Source organism: Scomber japonicus, chromosome 22 (genome assembly GCF_027409825.1).
Source record: "Scomber japonicus isolate fScoJap1 chromosome 22, fScoJap1.pri, whole genome shotgun sequence".
NCBI classification, from domain to species: domain Eukaryota; kingdom Metazoa; phylum Chordata; class Actinopteri; order Scombriformes; family Scombridae; genus Scomber; species Scomber japonicus.
The window spans coordinates 27996194-28008693 of NC_070599.1; the positions used below are offsets into that span (position 1 = coordinate 27996194).

Sequence of the window (12500 nt, forward strand, 5' to 3'; positions counted from 1 at the left end):
TCTGTCCTTCCTACCTTTCTTCCCTCTTTCCTTTTGTCTGACTGTCTTTCCTTCCTTCCTTCCTTCCTTCCTTCCTTCCTTCTGTCCTTGCTACCTTTCTTCCCTCTTTCCTTTTGTCTGACTGTCTTTCCTTCCTTCCTTCCTTCCTTCTGTCTGTCCTTGCTACCTTTCTTCCCTCTTTCCTTTTGTCTATCTGTCTTTCCTTCCTTCCTTCCTTCCTTCCTTCCTTCCTTCTGTCTGTCCTTCCTACCTTTCTTCCCTCTTTCCTTTTGTCTATCTGTCTTTCCTTCCTTCCTTCCTTCTGTCTGTCCTTCCTACCTTTCTTCCCTCTTTCCTTTTGTCTGACTGTCTTTCCTTCCTTCCTTCCTTCCTTCCTTCCTTCCTTCTGTCTGTCCTTGCTACCTTTCTTCCCTCTTTCCTTTTGTCTATCTGTCTTTCCTTCCTTCCTTCCTTCCTTCCTTCCTTCCTTCCTTCTATCCTTCCTTCCTTCCTTCCTTCTGTCTGTCCTTCCTACCTTTCTTCCCTCTTTCCTTTTGTCTGACTGTCTTTCCTTCCTTCCTTCCTTACTTCTTTACTTCCTTCCCTCCTTCCCTTCTTCCTTCCTTCCGTCTGTCTGTCCTTCCTTCTGTGTGTTTCTGTGTTGTGTGTTTCTGTGTTGTGTGTTTGTGTATTTGTGTATTTGTGTGTTTCTGTGTTTCTGTGTTGTGTGTTTCTGTGTTGTGTGTTTGTGTTCAGTGTCGGACGCCCTGAAGCAGCTCTCAGTTCTAGATACTGTTAGTAGGACGGTCGCTACCCTCAAATGTTCCCTCGAACGCTTCATGAACAACGGTACTCACACACACACACACACACACTTAACACACACACACACACTTAACACACAAACACACACACACACACACACTTAACACACACACACACACACTTAACACACAAACACACTTAACACACAAACACACTTAACACACAAACACACAAACACACACACAAACACACTTAACACACAAACACACTTAACACACACACACACACACTTAACACACAAACACACTTAACACACACACAAACACACTTAACACACAAACACACTTAACACACACACACACACACTTAACACACAAACACACAAACACACACACACACACACACTTAACACACACACAAACACACTTAACACACAAACACACTTAACACACACACACACACACTTAACACACAAACACACTTAACACACACACACACTTAACACACACACACACTTAACACACAAACACACTTAACACACTTAACACACACACACACACACACACACACAAACACACTTAACACACAACACACACACAAACACACTTAACACACACACACACACACTTAACACACAAACACACTTAACACACAAACACACTTAACACACAAACACACAAACACACTTAACACACAAACACACACTTAACACACTCACACACAAACACACACACACACACTTAACACACAAACACACTTAACACACACACACACTTAACACACACTTAACACACACACACACACTAACACACTGTAACACACAAACACACTTAACACACAAACACACTTAACACACACACACACTTAACACACACACACACACTTAACACACAAACACACTTAACACACAAACACACTTAACACACACACACACACACTTAACACACACACACACTTAACACACACACACACACACTTAACACACACACACACTTAACACACAAACACACTTAACACACAAACACACTTAACACACACACACACTTAACACACAAACACACTTAACACACACACACACACACACTTAACACACACTTAACACACACACACACTTAACACACACACAAACACACTCACACACACTTAACACACACACACACTTAACACACACACACACTCAACACACACTTAACACACACTCGTCCGAACATGATGTCAACTTCCAAAGGACTGTTCCCACTTCATAGAAATGTTTTCCCTCCCTAGAGAAGGAGGGAAGAAGACTCGCCCACACTTCTCAAAAAGGGTCTAAAATGTCCCCATTTCCCCAAAAAGAGTATAATCTTCCCACTTCCTTTTTCCTTCTCAAACTGTCCCAACATTTCAGAATATCTGTAGGAGTCTTCCATCGTTTCCTCATTTTCCAAAGTTTCATACAAACGCAAAAAAAGTTTTAAAAAATATTCTTAATTTTCTAGAAGGAGGGAAGAAGGAAGGAAAGGAGGGAAGGAAGGAAGAAGGAGGGAAAGGAGGGAGGAATGATGTCTCCGTCTTGGAAAGAGAGAAGGAGGGAGGAAGGAAGGAAAGGAGGGAAGGAAGGAAGAAGGAGGGAAGGAAGGAAGAAGGAGGGAAAGGAGGGAGGAAAGGAAGAAGGAAGGAAGAAGGAGGAAGGAAGGAAGGGAGGGAAGGAAGGAAGAAGGAGGGAAGGGAGGGAGGGAGGAAGGAGGGAAAGGAGGGAGGAAGGAAGAAGGAGGGAAAGGAGGGAGGAAAGAAAGGAGGGAAAGGAGGGAAGGAAGGAAGGAAGGAGGGAGGGAGGGAGGAAAGGGGGGAGGAAGGAAGGAAGGGAGGGAAGGAAGGGAGGAAAGGAGGAATGATGTCTCCCTCTTTGCGTCTCCGCAGGCACAGCGGGGGCAGCTGCTGTCCTCTGGGTTGGGAAGGAGGGAGGAAGGAAGGAGGAAGGGGGGAGGAAGAAAGGGGGGGAGGAAGGAGGGAGGGAGGGAGGAAAGGGGGGAGGAAGGAAGGAAGGGAGGGAAGGAAGTGAGGAAAGGAGGAATGATGTCTCCCTCTTTGCGTCTCCGCAGGCACAGCGGGGGCCAGCTGCTGTCCTCTGGGTTGGGAGGAATGAAGGAATGAAGGAAGGAAGGAAGGAGGGAGGGAGGAAAGGGGGGAGGGAGGGAGGAAAGGAGGGAGGAAAGGAGGGAAGGAAGGGAGGAAAGGAGGAATGATGTCTCCTTTGTGTTTTCGCAGGCACAGCGGGGGGCAGCTGCTGTCCTCTGGGTTGGGACACGTTCACCACCAGCTGTTATTTCTTCAGCAAGGCGGCGATGTCCTGGCACGACGCCAGAGACTGGTGCAACGGACACGAGTCTCACCTGGCCATCCTCCACACTGACGAGGAATGGGTGAGACTATCTGTCCTTCCTTCCTTCCTTCTATCTGTCCTTCCTGCCTTCCTTCTATCTGTCCTTCCTTCCTTCCTTCCTTCTATCTGTCCTTCCTTCCTTCCTTCTATCTGTCCTTCCTTCCTTCCTTCTATCTGTCCTTCCTTCCTTCCTTCTATCTGTCCTTCCTTCCTTCCTTCTATCTGTCCTTCCTTCCTTCCTTCCTTCTATCTGTCCGGACTTTAAGGCTCAGTGTCGTCTGCATAGAAACTGATATTACAGTGTTCGGTTGGAACTGTCCTTCCTTTCTTCCTTCTGTCTGTCCTTCCTTCATTTCTTCCTTCCTTCCTTTCTTCCATCTGTCCTTCCTTCCTTTCTTCCATCTGTCCTTCCTTCCTTTCTTCCTTCCGTCCTTTCTTCCATCTGTCCTTCCTTCCTTTCTTCCATCTGTCCTTCCTTCTTTCTGTCTGTCCTTCCTTCCCTCCATCTATCCTTCCTTCCTTTCTTCCTTCCATCTGTCCTTCCTTTCTTCCATCTGTCCTTCCTTCCTTCTGTCCTTCCTTCCATCTGTCCTTCCTTCCTTTCTTCCATCTGTCCTTCCTTCCTTCCTTCCATCTGTCCTTCCTTCCTTCCTTCTGTCTGTCCTTCCTTCACTATCTGTCTTTCCTACCTTTCTTCCCTCCTTCCTTTTGCCTGTTTTTCCTTCCTTCCATTCTTATTTCCTTCCTTCCTTCCTTCCTTCTTTCCTTCCATCTTTTTAATGATCCGGCCCACATGAGATGAACTCGTTCTGTATGTGGCTCTTGAATGAAGATGAGTTTGACACGTCTGACCTAAAGGTTGTTTTCTCTGACCGGTTGTCTCTCTGGTCCAGGAGTTTGTGACGAGCCACACCTCGGGCGTCTTCTACTGGGTCGGCCTGACCGACGAGAGGACCGGGAGATGGGAGTGGGTCAACCAGACTCCGTACCTCATGAACCGCAGGTTGGCCGTCTGTCAGCAGTCTGAGTGATGAAGAACACTTTGACACAGGGGGGTCAAACATGCGGCCCGTGGGCCAGAACCGGCCAGCTGAGGGGTGCAATCCGGCCCACTTTCCTTCCTATGTTTTTTTTTTTCCTTCCTTCCAACTGTCCTTCCTCCCTTTCTTCCTTCTGTCCTTCCTTCCAACTGTCCTTCCTCCCTTTCTTCCTTCTGTCCTTCCTTCCAACTGTCCTTCCTCCCTTTCTTCCTTCTGTCCTTCCTTCCAACTGTCCTTCCTATGTTTCTTTCTTGCTTCCTTCCTTCCTTCCAACTGTCCTTCATCCCTTCCTTACTTCTGTCCTTCCTCCCTTCCTTCCATCTGTCCTTCCTGTTTCTTCTTTCCTTTCTTTCTTTCCTCCTTCCTTTTGCCTGTCTTTCCTTCCTTCCTTCCTTCCTTCCTTCCTTCCTTCCATCTGTCCTTCCTCCCTTTCTTACTTCTGTCCTTCCTCCCTTCCTTCCATCTGTCCTTCCTGTTTCTTCTTTCCTTCCTCCCTTTCTGCCATCTGTCCTTTCTTCCCTTTCTTTCCTCCTTCATTTTGCCTGTCTTTCCTTCCTTCCTTTCTTCCTTCCTTCCTTCCATCTGTCCTTCCCCCCTTCCTTCCATCTGTCCTTGCCCCCTTCCTTCCATCTGTCCTTCCTGTTTCTTCCTTCCTTCCTTCCATCTGTCCTTCCTCCCTTCCTTCCATCTGTCCTTCCTGTTTCTTCCTTCCTTCCACCCCTCTTTCCTTCCTTCCTTCCCTCCATCTTTTCAATAATCCGTCCCACATGAGATGAAATTGGTCTGTCTGTGGCCCTTGAATGAAAATGAGTTTTACCCCCCTGCTTTAACACAAAGCAAAGACGTACAACACAGAGCAGTAACAAGGCCGACAGTAGGGAGACAATGAAAGTAAAAAGTTAAATAATATAATATAAAATAAAATAAATAGATAGTAACAATAAACAAACATCACGTAAAAGCTAGTTTGTAGAAATGAGTTTTAAGATGTGATTTAAACATAGACGTAACATCCGTGACGTCACCCATTGGTTTGTGGACTGCTGCTCGGAAGCCAATAGTTTCTAATCTAGGCAGCGCCATCTTGAAAATTTCAGGTGCATGCTGGGAAAAAAAAAACAGGGATTCTACTTATATGGGCATGAGGCGGAGTCATGGGCGGAGCGGGGAGGTTGCTATGGTTACGAGGGCTGGATCTCGAGGACATTGGTCAATCAACCTGTCAATCAGGACGTAGCCACGCCCTAATGCATACCCTGCTTTATCGTCACATATAAAATCAGGGAGGCCAAAATGTCCCAAATGAACATCATACTGCATTGAAGAAGGCTTTAAACTAACGATTGAGACCATAAACACATTTTGAAAACGTTTACTGAGGTTAGAAATCAAGTGAGAAGTTGGTGAATTCTCCATTGACTTGTATAGAGACGGTCGCCCCCTGGTGGCCTTTTGATAGAATGCAGCTCTAAGTTACTTCTCCATTGACTTCATTTCAGAGGACAGGAACTCCCCGCCTGGATTTAAAGGAAGTTAGCGACAGTCAGATCCAGACATGATCTAAATGCTCAGATCACATTTAGCCCTAACCCTACCTGACCTTGTTTTAAGCCTTTGTAGAGACCAAGCTAACTACCCCCCCCCCCCTCCTCTCGTCTCAGGCGCTGGATGCCCGGTCAGCCCGACAGCTGGACGCATCACGGCCTCGGCCACGGAGACGAGGACTGCGCTCATCTGCACAGAGACGGACGCCTCAACGATCTGCACTGCTCCACCAAGATGCATTTCGTCTGCCAGAAACACGGCCAGCGCAGCTAAGCGTCGGCGCCAACGCCTCCAGGCTCCGTCCACAACACACTGCTCGCATCATCATCATCGATCCACTGCAGACACATTAAACAATAAATCATTTGATCCCAACACACTGCAGCGTTTCTTTAGTTGTGTTTCTGTTGTGTCCGTGCTAACAATGCTAACAATGCTAACTCTGCTAACTCTGCTCAGACATCATGATAACTGGCTTCTGACAGTTTGCAGCTGATTTTTTTAACCCTTGCAGACTATTCAGGGTCAAATTTGACCCATTTTTACATTTTACAACTGTAAAATACTCATTTCTTTTAGGTGGATGTCAAACATGCGGCCTGTGGGCCAGAACCGGCCCGCCAAGGCGTCCAATCCGGCCCACTTTCCTTGCTGTCTTCTTTTCCTTCCTTCCCTCATGTCATCTGTCCTTCTTTCCTTCCTCCCTTTATTTCTTTCCTTCTTTGTTTCCTTCCTTCCTTCCATCTTTCCTTCATCTTCTTTTCCTTTCTTGTATTATTTTCCTTTCTTCCTTCTTTGTTTCCATCCCTCCGTCCTTCCTTACTTCCATCTTTCCTTCATCTTCTTTTCCTTTCCTTCCTTCCTTCCTTCTTTCTTTCCTTCCTTTCCTAATCCCTTTTCCTTCCTTCCTTTTGTCTTCCCTTCCCTCCTTCCTTACCTTCCTCATCCCTTTTCCGTCCTTCCTTCCATCTTTCCTTCCTTCCTTCCTTCTTTCCTTCCATTTTTCTAATGATCCAGCCCACATGAGATCAAATGTGGCTGTATGTGGCCCTTGAACGAAAATGAGTTTGACACCCCTGTTCTAATGTGACTCACAATATATAAAATTAGAAGTATATATGTTTTATATTTGCAAATCAAACCAAAAAAACCCAACCACATCAAAATCAGCACTCAAACATGTTCATCATATTCTTTAAAATGTCTTTTTTCCATTAGATTAATCAAGACGATTACATTAGGTTTAATGGGGAGTGAGACAGGGATTGCCGCCGGTCTCGGCCCCCTCGTTTAAATTTTGTGCAGACCCCGCCTGTCAAAGTCACATTTTATGAATCCCAACACCTATGTCTACATTTTGACCAAAAATTATTTGTCTCCTTTTTACGGTTTGGCCGTGAGCTCGAGTTAAAAATAAAAATTAAGGTTATTTTTTTACTGCTTCTCACACTCTAGCTAACTGCCGCTTCCACTCTAACTTTGACGAAAAAGTGATTTCCACTCCTCGTTTGACTGCTCATAGTTTGAAAAGTTTACGTGTTATGGAAAAACAGTTTGGTATTTTTCCAGAGAGGACAAATTATCCTCTGTTTTAAAGTTTGAATCACGTTTCTACGTGCACGTATGAGAGAGCTAGGTGACTCAGAAAAAAGGTGACATTTTGAGGTTTTTAAAAAAAATTCCCATTAATTTTCAATGGAGAAATCTCCCGGTTTTTTGGGAATAACTTTGGAATTTCAATACCAAAAGTCATAGCACCCCTCCCCCGATCGAGCCGCACGTTTTGATGTATATATTGTCGGGGTTTTCTCAAAGCTGACTAATCAAACGTTGACTAATGACTGATAAATTATTGTAGAGATTAATTATGAGTCAGAATATGAAGAGGATGTGAGGGTTCAGATATTGGAGCAATATTAGAGGCAAAAGGTGAAATGAAAACGTACTCCTCCGAAATGCAAGAAAATAGCAAAGAATTTGAGATCAGTGTTTCAAAGCTTCAGCAAACTTAGTCTGAACATTACGACAGAATATACCAAAAACTAAAAAACCATCAAACTTCAATCTGAAGCTTCACAAACAGAAAATATAAAAACCAGGAACGAAAGTCTGTAAAACTTTTTATTAAATAGATTTTTCAGTTTAAACATATTTTCAGTCAGTTTGCAACAACAAGGTCTAAAGGTCTAAGGTATAAAACAACCAGCAGTTACATTTTATCTTTTAAATTATATAAAGTCAACTCGCTAAATCTCCCAAACGTCACAAAAAAACCAACAACGTATTTTTTGGAGGAAGGAAGTAAGGAGAGAAGGAAGGGAGGAAGGAAAGGAGGAAGGAAGGAAGGTAGGAGGGAGGGAGGAAAGAAGGAATGAAGGAAGGGAAGAAGGAAAGGAATGAATGAAGGAATGAAGGAAGGGAGGAAGGGAGGAGGAAAGGAAAGAAGGACAGAAGGAAAGGAAAGAGAAGAAAGGAAGGAAGGAAGAAGGGAGGAAGGGAGGATGGGAGGATGGAAGGAAAGAAGGACAGAAGGAAAGGAAAGAAGGAAAGAAGGAAAGAAGGACAGAAGGAATGGAGAAAGGAAGGAAGGAGGGAAGGAGGGAAGGAAAGATTGACAGATGGAAGGAAAGGAAGGAAGGAAGGAAAGGAAGGAAAGGAAGGTAGGAAGGAGCTTCACAAAAAGTATAAAACAACCAGCAGTTACACTTTATCTTTTAACTTATATAAAGTCAACTCGCTAAAAAACCAACAACGTATTTTTTCATGTAAAATTCCAAACAACGGAAATAAACTTTAAATCCCAACAGGATTTTAAAACGAACAGAAAGTGTCGCAGTCATTAGTGCTTTATAAACGTAGTCAAACGTACAGTTAAAAAAACTACAACTCCCAACTTCACAGTCACATTTAACCCTCCTGTTGTCCTCAGGTCAAGGAAGGATAAGAGGAAGGAAGGAAAGGAGTAAGGAGGAAAAGAGGAAGGAAGTAAGGAGAGAAGTAAGGGAGGAAGGAAAGGAGGAAGGAAGGAAGGAATTTAGGAGAGAAAGAAGGGAGGAAGGAAGGAAGGAAGGAATTTAGGACAGAAAGAAGGGAGGAAGGAAGGAAGGAAGGAAAGAAGGAAAGAAAGGAGTAAGGAGGGAGGGAGGGAGGGAGGGAGGAAAAGAGTAAAGATGGAGGGAGGAAGGAAAGAAGGAAAGGAGGAAGGAAGGAAGGAAGGAAAGGAGTAAGGACAGAGGGAGGAGGGAAAGAAGGAAGGAAGCAAGGATGGAAGGAGGAGGGAGCAAAGAAAGAGGGAAGAAGGAAAGAAGGAACGGTCAAAAGAGATGGGGTCAATTTGACCCGGGAGGACGACACGAGGGTTAAACACGAAGCTAACAGATAGCTAACAGATAGCTACGAGTGCTACTACGATGTTTTTAAGGCAAATAAAGAATAAAACAGGAGAAAAACTCCCAACAGGAAATCATCACATCGTAAAGTGCATCATTAATGTTTCCTGTTAAATGTAAAACCCATAAAATACAAAATATAAATATAATAAATGTTCACGTTTAAAAAAATGTTATAAACAGTAACTTTACAAATCCGATTTTACAACTACAACTCCCATCATGCATTGCTTCATCCTTTCTGAGCACGTTTCTACATTTTAAGGGACATTTCTATATTGTGAGGACCTTTCATTTCATTGTGAGGACCTTCCTACATTGTGAGGACCTTCCTATATTTTAAGGGACATTTCTACATTGTGAGGACCTTCCTACACTGTGAGTACGTATAAACAGTAACTTTACAAATCCAATTTTACAACTACAACTCCCATCATGCATTTCTTCATCCTTTCTGAGCACGTTTCTACATTTTAAGGGACATTTCTACACTGTGAGGACATTTCTACGTTGTGAGGACCTTCCTACATTGAGAGGACATCCCTACGTTGTGGGGACATTTCTACATTGTGAGGACATTTCATTTCATTGTGAGGACATTTCTAAATTGTGAGGAAATTTCTACATTGTGAGGACCTTCCTACATTGTGAGGACCTTCCTACACTGTGAGGACCTTCCTACACTGTGAGGACCTTTCATTTCATTGTGAGGACCTTCCTACATTGTGAGGACATTTCTACATTGTGAGGACCTTCCTACACTGTGAGGAAATTTCTACATTGTGAGGACCTTCCTACATTGTGAGGACCTTCCTACACTATGAGGACATCTCTACATTGTGAGGACATTTCTATATTTTAAGGGACATTTCTACATTGTGAGGACCTTCCTACACTGTGAGGACATTTCTACATTGTGAGGACATCTCTACATTGTGAGGACCTTTCTACACTGTGAGGACATTCCTACATTGTGAGGACCTTTCTACACTGTGAGGACATTTCTACATTGTGAGGACCTTCCTACACTGTGAGGACATTTCTACATTGTGAGGACATCTCTACATTGTGAGGACCTTTCTACATTGTGAGGACATTTCTACATTGTGAGGACCTTCCTACACTGTGAGGAAATTTCTACATTGTGAGGACCTTCCTACACTGTGAGGACCTTCCTACATTGTGAGGACATCTCTATATTGTGAGGACCTTCCTACATTGTGAGGACCTTCCTACACTGTGAGGACATTCCTACATTGTGAGGACATTTCTACACTGTGAGGACATTTCTACATTGTGAGGACCTTTCTACATTGTGAGGACCTTCCTACATTGTGAGGACCTTCCTATATTTTAAGGGACATTTCTACATTTTAAGGGACATTTCTACATTGTGAGGACCTTCCTACATTGTGAGGACATCTCTACATTGTGAGGACATCCCTACATTGTGAGGACCTTCCTACATTGTGAGGACCTTCCTACACTGTGAGGACCTTCCTACATTGTGAGGACCTTCCTACATTGTGAGGACATCTCTACATTGTGAGGACATCCCTACATTGTGAGGACCTTCCTACATTGTGAGGACCTTCCTACACTGTGAGGACCTTCCTACATTGTGAGGACATCTCTACATTGTGAGGACATCCCTACATTGTGAGGACCTTCCTACATTGTGAGGACCTTCCTACACTGTGAGGACATTTCTACATTGTGAGGACATTTCTACACTGTGAGGACATTTCTACATTGTGAGGACCTTCCTACATTGTGAGGACCTTCCTACATTGTGAGGACCTTCCTACATTGTGAGGACCTTTCTACACTGTGAGGACCTTTTGGCACATGTGATGTCGTGTCAGTCGGTGAGCAGGAACGCTCGGCTCAGGACGATCTCCGTCGTAGCTCCGCCCAGGTGACACGCTTCCAGGATGCACACCAGCCTCTGATTGGTCAACTGGGCTGCCATACTGATGAGGTCACCTAGTAGAGAGACAGAGGGTGTGTGAGCGTGTGTGTGTGAGCGTGTGTGTGTGAGCGTGCACTGACCTGGAGAAGGGGAAGGTGGAGGTGTGTGTGTGAGTGTGTGTGTGAGCGTGTGTGTGTGTGTGTGTGTGTGTGTGTGTGTGTGTGTGTGTATGTGTGTGTGTGTGTGTGTGCACTGACCTGGGGAAGGCGGAGGTGTGTGTGAGTGTGTGTATGTGTGTGTGTGTGTGTGTGTGAGGGTGTGTGAGCGTGCACTGACCTGGGGAAGGCGGAGGTGTGTGTGTGTGTGTGTGTGTGTGTGTATGAGTGTATGTGTGTGTGTGTGTGAGTGTGTGTGTGTGTGTGTGTGTGTGTGTGCACTGACCTGGGGAAGGCGGAGGTGTGTGTGAGGAGAAGGCTCCGTGGGACAGGATGGAGGTCCAGGTGTTGGAGTGAGAGAGGAGAGGAGGAGACAACGAGGAAGAGGAGGACTGAGGGAGGAAGGTGGCGTCGAGCAGCACGCCGTCTGACAGAGCTGCAGAGAGAAGAAGAGAAGAAGAAGAGAAGAAGAAGAAGAGAAGAGGAGGAGAAGAAGAGAAGAGAATTTCATAGTTCAGGTTAGAACGAAGGTCCTCACAAGGATAGAAGTACAAACATATGTGTGTGTATGTACCTCTCAGCCTCAGTGTGTGTGTGTGTGTGTGTGTGTGTGTACCTCTCAGCCTCAGTGTGTGTGTGTGTGTGTGTGTGTGTGTGTACCTCTCAGCCTTAGTGTGTGTGTGTGTGTGTACCTCTCAGCCTCAGTGTGTGTGTGTGTGTGTGTGTGTGTGTGTACCTCTCAGCCTTAGTGTGTGTGTGTGTGTACCTCTCAGCCTTAGTGTGTGTGTGTGTGTGTGTGCCTCTCAGCCTTAGTGTGTGTGTGTGTGTACCTCTCAGCCTCAGTGTGTGTGTGTGTGTGTGTGTGTGTACCTCTCAGCCTTAGCGTGTGTGTGTGTGTACCTCTCAGCCTTACTGTGTGTGTGTGTGTACCTCTCAGCCTTAGCGTGTGTGTGTGTGTGTGTGTGTGTGTGTGTGTGTACCTCTCAGCCTCAGAGTGTGTGTGTGTGTGTGTGTGTGTGCCTCTCAGCCTTAGTGTGTGTGTGTGTGTGTGTGTACCTCTCAGCCTTAGTGTGTGTGTGTGTGTGTGTGCCTCTCAGCCTTAGTGTGTGTGTGTGTGTGTGTACCTCTCAGCCTCAGTGTGTGTGTACCTCTCAGCCTCAGTGTGTGTGTGTGTACCTCTCAGCCTTACTGTGTGTGTGTGTGTACCTCTCAGCCTTAGTGTTTGTGTGTGTGTGTACCTCTCAGCCTCAGTGTGTGTGTGTGTGTGTGTGTGTGTGTACCTCTCAGCCTTAGTGTTTGTGTGTGTACCTCTCAGCCTTAGTGTGTGTGTGTGTGTGTGTGTGTGTGTGTGTA

At 45.2% G+C, this 12500-nt stretch overlaps 3 protein-coding genes and 1 long non-coding RNA gene across 4 annotated transcripts in view; 2 read left to right on the forward strand and 2 right to left on the reverse strand.

Annotated features, from left to right (window-relative positions):
- The window catches only part of LOC128384117 (C-type lectin domain family 10 member A-like), a 10486-nt gene extending 4421 nt beyond the window's left edge, over positions 1-6065 (forward strand). The window contains exons 5-8 of the mRNA XM_053343698.1: positions 736-828; positions 2992-3146; positions 4000-4109; positions 5808-6065. Of these exons, the coding sequence (XP_053199673.1) occupies positions 736-828; positions 2992-3146; positions 4000-4109; positions 5808-5964 (515 nt within the window). The 3' untranslated portion in view covers positions 5965-6065. The remainder of the gene's footprint in view (positions 1-735; positions 829-2991; positions 3147-3999; positions 4110-5807) is intronic.
- The window catches only part of LOC128383674 (zinc finger protein 271-like), a gene marked incomplete at its 5' end in the record, with an annotated part of 108849 nt that overhangs the window by 58917 nt on the left and 37432 nt on the right, over positions 1-12500 (forward strand). The window lies entirely within an intron of this gene.
- On the reverse strand, positions 9405-10036 carry LOC128384215 (uncharacterized). The gene is made up of 3 exons (XR_008324089.1): positions 9898-10036; positions 9795-9841; positions 9405-9447 (listed from the first exon to the last, which is right to left on the reverse strand). It is a non-coding gene; the product is annotated as an uncharacterized LOC128384215 (long non-coding RNA).
- Positions 10942-12500, reverse strand: part of si:ch73-71d17.2 (RPA-related protein RADX) — a 21219-nt gene continuing 19660 nt past the window's right edge. Inside the window, 2 exon segments of the mRNA XM_053343762.1 lie at positions 10942-11066; positions 11434-11583. Of these exon segments, the coding sequence (XP_053199737.1) occupies positions 10942-11066; positions 11434-11583 (275 nt within the window).